The sequence below is a fragment of the Borostomias antarcticus genome, assembly GCF_949987555.1.
Source record: "Borostomias antarcticus genome assembly, chromosome: 3".
Classification (NCBI taxonomy): Eukaryota; Metazoa; Chordata; class Actinopteri; order Stomiiformes; family Stomiidae; genus Borostomias; species Borostomias antarcticus.
In genome coordinates this window covers 7,037,549-7,044,544 of record NC_140236.1, presented here as the reverse complement: position 1 = coordinate 7,044,544, position 6,996 = coordinate 7,037,549, and the positions used below count along the sequence as shown (strand labels likewise).

At 48.7% G+C, this 6,996-nt stretch overlaps 1 protein-coding gene across 1 annotated transcript in view; it reads left to right on the top strand.

Annotated features, from left to right (window-relative positions):
- Window positions 1-4,883: 4,883 nt before the first annotated feature.
- Window positions 4,884-6,996, top strand: part of rerea (arginine-glutamic acid dipeptide (RE) repeats a) — a gene marked incomplete at its 5' end in the record, with an annotated part of 67,960 nt that continues 65,847 nt past the window's right edge. Inside the window, one exon of the mRNA XM_084435939.1 lies at window positions 4,884-5,217. Coding sequence (XP_084292065.1) covers window positions 4,884-5,217 — 334 coding nt within the window. The remainder of the gene's footprint in view (window positions 5,218-6,996) is intronic.

The window sequence follows — 6,996 nt, the reverse complement described above, 5'->3', positions numbered from 1 at the left end:
TCATTTAGGCGACCATTCTGTATTGGCTTGATGGATGGGGTTGTTAAACTGATAGACAGATGGGGGAAGATGAGATGTTTAAGAGCAGAGGAAGTGATGCAAGATTGAGTGCTCAAATATTCATATCTCATGAGCCTGCCTGTAGTAGCCTAACCAGGATAACAAAAGCAGCATCAGTTAATGTGCACTGTCTGGTAAACAGGTAAACAAGAATAGATGCTTCTGCTGCAGTAGTTTATTTTTTCCACAGGCGAGGGTGCAGCTAAGCTTTGTGTTGTGTATAATGTATAGTAGGCAGGTCTGTTTTTGTATTTTAGATACATTTCAGTTCACTGTAAAATGACTTTCCCAAAGTTGGTCGAAAGCTCTTCAGTTCAGGCACTCGTGTTGAAACAGCTCCCTGTGTTGTGTTGAGGGAGTCAGATTCACAATAGCTCTGGCTGCTGCCTCATGCCTCCCATCCTCCAGCTTCTCGCTTATCAATGACATGTTGGGAGAAGTCCTCAATCCAATCCACCGCCCGCCATTACACTCTTGTGAGCGCCGCACTTGGTGAAAAGTGAACGGCCTCAAATCACAACCTTGCCCTACTCTTCAAATTGTATGGTCCTGCCAGACAAATACAGCACATGGAGAGGTGGTGTGTTTTTGTGGGCAACCTGGTATTAGGCTGGGAAATGGAGTTCAGGCTGCTTGTAATAGAAGAGGTGGGCTGTGAAGTCCACCCTCGGGGCTGTCTGGATCTCTTGAGAGCCACACACACTGGGGGAAAATAAGGGCATAAAGTGCCTACGCTTTTATGACAAACTGTTAGGGCGCAGCCCCTGTTGAGCTCCAAACCCTACCTTTGGTTGTTGTGACTAGGAATCAACGTATATATTTTGAAAGAAATGCCTCTTATGTGTAAAAATGATTTAGGTTTGCTGTTTATTCCATTAGAATATCTATATTTGTTCGGTTTAATATGTCTGTAGTTAAAAAAAAAAAAAATCTGGTCGTGGAAAATACTTTGCTTTACCAACGTAGTGTCGAGCCAGGTTTAAATGTTGCATGTTGGAACTCCTCCAGCTATCCTCTACTGCGCCACTGTTACCCACTGAACTAACCCCAAATGGAGGCTAAAAATAGGGCTGTGGAGAACGGTGAGCTTGCAGTGAGAGAAGTGCGCTTGCTCGTCAGTGCGTTCAAGGAACAAGTGGAGCAGACAAGTGTATTTGCCATGCCAGACGTGAACTGAAGCTAGAAGGGCCTATGAGAAGAAGGCAGGCTACGATTCCCCAGGTAACAAAGCACAGGGAGGTAGAGAGACCGCAGGGAATACCTTATGAAATGCCCCCTCCCTCCCTCCCTCTCTCTCTCTGCGTGCAGCGGAGGCTTTCATTGTGCTGTTGTTCCAGGGGGGTTGGATATCAGCTTAGATTAGATTAGGATGAGTAAAGCTTTGAAGCTGACAAAAGATGTTCTATCTGAACATCGTGATGGCTACGCACTCCGTCGAGGATCTAGGTTTTTATTCGGTTCAATTTGAGTCCCCCCCCCCCCCCCCACCCCCCAACACATTGTTAATAAGTCGCCATGTTCATGCTAATATTGTTCTCCTAATCTGTATTCATGCTGCACTTTATTCAATCCCTCGGTAAAGCCATCCTCAAATCCTTGCCAATCATATTTTGCTACTTCATAATTCTCTGATTGAAGACTGTTCCAGGACTGTATTCAGTCACAATAGGCACAATGTTTGCTTGGCAGTTTTATTTAATTGATTTTGTAATTCTTGGACACAGCCAAGACAGAGACTAGCCTGTATTCTCTGTTTTATTTCACATGCCTGTAACTTTAAAGGACTGAAATTCATAATCAGTCGTAATCAATTAGTCCATTAGGGAAGCCTAGCAACCCCTTCCCCTTCTCATTTGGGCTCAACCTGGCGAATTTGGATGTTTATCCTGAACTAGATTTTGATTGAAGCCAGGGAGAATGTGAATGTGTATTTGAGTAATGCGGGAGTGATTTGCATGAATAAAACATGGTTCCTTAAAAGCCCATTGAAGAGGGGGAGAGAGAGAGAGAGAGACAGAGAAAAAAAAATCAGTGTTTTGTAATGGAGACCTGCTGTGTGGCCGTTGTGGGGGGATGATGTGTTAATAGAGGCACAACTGTGGTTCACAGGCCAGAGGTCTCATTGAAACATGCTTGGTAAAAGAGAAATGTATTTTGCCCAGGCACTGCTGGCTGCTAGCCCCCTACCCCGGCATTGCAGTCACAGAAATGGTGGATAAGACTTCCCTGAAGCCGTTTCCTCCCCCTCTGTTCCTCCCCCGTCTCTGTTCCATTAAGACAGCTGGTATCTTTCAAAGGGTCCTGCCCCTGTGATTGATGGGTAATAGCTGTGAGCCTCACCTGCCCCCTCACAACATTATTCATGGGCCAGGCAGCGTTTACTCTGGCACTTTGTAACCGACAGTGGGCGGGGGAGGCCTCTCCTTTCTTTTCACATCAACGCGTTTTGACATTTAATTCCTCCATTATTACCGTTCGCAATATCGGTGAGTCACTTTTTTTTTTTTTTTCTCCCCCCTTCGTTCATAGACTTGGTCGTTGGTTTTTTACTGACCATGGCAGCGGGGAAGGGGAGAAGAGCACCAGCCTCAGCACATCAAAGGGGAGGAGGCTAACCTTACATTGAAACACTTTTGAGTCCTTGTCGGTTTCAGTGGAAGGAGCTTACAGCAGAGAGAGCGGTGCTTAGGTAACACTCAGGGGGGGTCGTGTGTGTGTGGGGGGAGGGGGGGGGTCTTCCAGTCTGAGGGTTAGTAGAGCTCTGGTATCAAATGATACCTCTGTCAATATTTTCATGTCCCTCGTACCTCTAGGACGCGGCTGTGTATGGATACCAGAGGGGTGCCTTATGTATTTTGGCCGGCTGGTGAGGAGTGTGTGCCTGTGTGAAAAAGGGAGTGAGTGTGAGTGTGTCTGTGTAAACATACAAGTGTGTGTATGCATGCTCAAACCCAGAGTCGGTGTGTGAGAGGGGTGTGTGTGTGTGTGTGTGTGTGTGTGTGTGTGTGTGTGCACGTGTGCACGCGCACCCGAGTGAGTGTGTGTGTGTGTGGAAACGGCCCAGCGGTCGCCGTGGTAACTCATCATTAGGTGATTAATAGGGTCGTGGCGACGGCAGTGTAATCAGCCCTGGTGTTTGTGTTGAAGCTGACGACAAGAGCAGCTGCCCTGTCAGTCGGCAGGTCCTCACCAGATGACAGGCTGCCGTCGACTACCACCGTTGTCAAGCGCCTCGCCTGCCAAAAGCCGTCCCCTCCTCCTCTCCCCCTCTCTCTCTCTCTCCCTGTCCTCGTTCTCTCCCTACCTAAGCGGTCGGTGCTGGTCTCCTCGTAGACACACTGCACAATTTTCTCGCGCAAGCTAAGGCTGCCATCACGGCCGTGCTAACAGTGGTGCTGATTGCCAGGTCTGGCTCCTCAGGGGGCTGTAATAGCTATTTCTAGTTAATCTGTAAGGCGGGGGTGGTGGGTGGGGGGGCAGCACTGGCAAGTAAGTGAGAACCTGCCTTATTTTGTAGTGGCACTGTGTATAAGCAGTGCACTGCTCCTAGCTCTAAAGCCTATTGGCTTTGGGTGTATTTTTTTTATTACAGCGGGGGTGCGCCTGAGAGGGGCGTTCGGTCGCTCTGTATTTTGGCCGAACGACCATGGCGAGCTAACCGTGGCAGTTAGCCGTGTCAAATCTCTGGCGCTCTCGTTGCAGCCTCCCTGCCAGTGGATTGCCATGTTCTCTCCTCCAGAGCTGTCATTCCACATTAGCATGGAGATGACTGTTAACCGTGGCTGCATGGAAGAGTCCTCTCAGCCAGAATACACAGAACCAAACACACACACACACACACACACACACACAGTACACACGGCGCTGTGGCTGCGGTTAGCTACACTGAGCCCGTTCCGCCCCCAGCTGCGCAGCAGAGGTCTCTTCACATTGCAGGCCTCACAGCTCTCCTGAGGCATTGTCAAGGAGAGAGCAGCCCAGCGTCATGCTGAAAAGGGCCGAGCTAGACATCAGCCCCACTTCATCCAGACGGATCCCACAGCCTGAAAGCCTGATATCCTCATCCCAGAGCAGCTGCACAGCCCTCTCGGAAGATAATACAGTGGGGAATCCTGTTTAGGTCATTGTGTGGAAATACATGTAGCGCTTCTCTCTCTTTCTCTCCCTCTCCCTCTCTCTCTCTCTCTCTCTCCCTCTCCCTCTCTCTCTCTCTCTCTCTCTCTCCCTCTCCCTCCCTCTCTCCCTCTCTCTCTCTCTCTCTCTAGAAGGATATGGGGGGGGGGGGGGGGGGGGGGGGGGGGGGGGCAGGAAAGGCAGCTTGAAGGTGTTTGATAGAAGAGCCCGGGTCTCCAGAGTATAGTCGACAGGGAGCGCTAACAATTACTCTGAGGTTAAGAGGAGCCAGCGCAGCTCATTTCCTGACATGTATTGGCTAATCTCAAAGCTTTCGTCATCTTCAGAGTATGTTTTCCTCCTGTAAAGTGACCTTTCGCTCACTCGCAAAATGTTAGCCACAGTTCAATTTGTACCAGACATGGAGATCAGATAAAAACACCAAACACTGACATCGGTTCTTCCATGTTTCTTGTTTTCTTGAGTCGACCAGCGCTCTGGTTAAAAGCCCTTCATAGGGTTATATTAGCTTGTTGTAATTCCCGTCTTTTCCTCCTTGTCCGCAGCTTTTCTGAAACGCTGGGGTTGTTGGTGTGGCCGAATTTTCCCTGGATTTGACTGGTAAATTCAGAAGACTGAAGCCCAGGCTCACAGTCTACCTTTCACGGAGGCCCAGCCGTGAGAGGACTGAGGAAGGCACGTGGCGAATCATGACGGCCGACAAAGACAAGGAGAAGGAGAAGGAGCGAGAGAGGGACAGGGACAGGGACAGAGAGCGGCCCGACAAGAGGGACAAGGCCCGGGGCGAGAGCGAGAGCTCGCGGCCCCGGCGCAGCTGCACGCTGGAGGGCGGCGGCGCCAAGAACTACGCCGAGAGCGACCACAGCGAGGACGAGGACAACGACAACACCGGCGCCACCGCCGAGGACTCTGGGAAGAAGGGCAAGAAGAAGATGCCCAAGAAGAAGTCGCGCTACGAGCGCACGGAGAACGGAGAGATCACCTCCTTCATCACGGAGGACGACGTTGTTTACAGACCTGGTGGTGAGTAGCCGCATTCTTATTGGCTGTGTGTTTTTCGCAGACATTGCTAATTGGCTACTGTAGCAGTGGCTAGTAGGAATCACATAGTGACTCACAATGCGATATTTTGCCCCCGATACCGATGGTATCACGATGCAGCGATTCGTTGATAATCAAGACAGTTCATCCACGATACATCACAATATCTGTGTTACCTGAAGAAAAAATAGCACTATAAAGGCAAAAAGCAGGAATTATGGTTTTTATTCATTCACTGTAGCATTGGTTGTGATGAACAATTAAACAAACAATACCCAATGTAAAATAAAGAGCCAAAAGGCCAAACTGCCCAGAAAGCAGGAGTTAAAATGTTGAAAGGAAGGACTACAGATACAACTATACCTCACAAAAAAAGGGGCAAAAAATAAATAGATGATATGATCGAATTAATAACTTTGCGACGTGTATCGATAATTGTATCGCAAGAGGCCGCGATAGGATTATCTGCGTATCAATATTTTGTCCCAGCCCTAGTAGCTAGTAGAGCTCTGTGTTGTGATAACACATATAGATTTATTTTCTTGATTCAATGAACAGAACTGCTCACCTATATTTGGCTCAGCACCACAATCTGGTCCCTCTTTTGACAGATGTCTGGCACAATGTTTTGTCTTTTTAATGATGTTCTGATGTCTTTTTCCCACTCTGATAAGCTTGAGTCATTTCTATAATCTCAGATAGCAGCAGCTCCTAGAACAGAGAACTAGAACATAGTCTAAGGACCCATTATACAATCATACATTATACAGCAAATTCGAAGTAGACTCACTCAGGCTTTGTAACACGTCAGTAAACCAAAGTGCTGCTTGACTCTGATGACGTTTCTGTGACGACAGTCGTGATAATAATGGTGTTAGAACGAGTTTATTCATAATGGGATAATAGGTTTTCTTATTTGCTGGAGAGATTTTGCGCAGAGCTATAGGCTACCATCTTTATTTCACACACAGACACCCACAAACTGTCTGTAGGACTAAAAAGAGACGTAACCTTTTCCCAGGCTGTAAACATGGCCTCTCTCTCACCCGCTGTTTATAAATTGGTTGTACCCCAGACTGAGGGGGGGGGAAATGTCAGCACTTCCACAGAACAAGAGAGAAGGGAGGCGGCGAGCTAACGCTAGCTATCTCTCTTTATCTCTCTCTCCCTTTCTTTTTCCTCTCTCTCTCTCCATCTCTCCCTCCAGATCTCTCCATCTCTCCCTCCAGATCTAGCCTGTTCTTTCCATAGCAGCCTCTAGCCCGTGGGCCTAAATCATCGCTGGCGAGTCGTTCATTTATCTAGCAGCCGATGAGGAAAGGTCGAGGAACGGCGCAGCGGCCGCATCGCTCAGTTGTTTAACGGCAAGACGTTGAAAATTACAAACAACGGTGTTGACCAGCCTATGTTCTCCTCACTGTCTGGTGTAAATACCCCTCCCCACCCCCACTCCTCGTTTTAACAGCTAATGGAATATGCAGAACCCCCCCGCCCCCCCCCGCTCCCTGCCCCCGCCCCCTTGTGGCCCTCCCAGCAGTGTGTAATCTTGTTGGCTGAATTATCTCTCCGGCGGTATCAGGGAGGTCCTTGAAAAAGCTGTCGCTCTGACACGCAAAGTGAAGCCTCGTTGTTCCCCTGACATGGACTCCATTGAACCTTTTTCCGTCTGCATTTAATGTTTAATAGAGAGAGAGAGGGAGAGAGAGAAAAAGAGAAATGCGGTGGGAGAGAGAGACCGGAGAGGGAGGGCAGCGCTGCTTT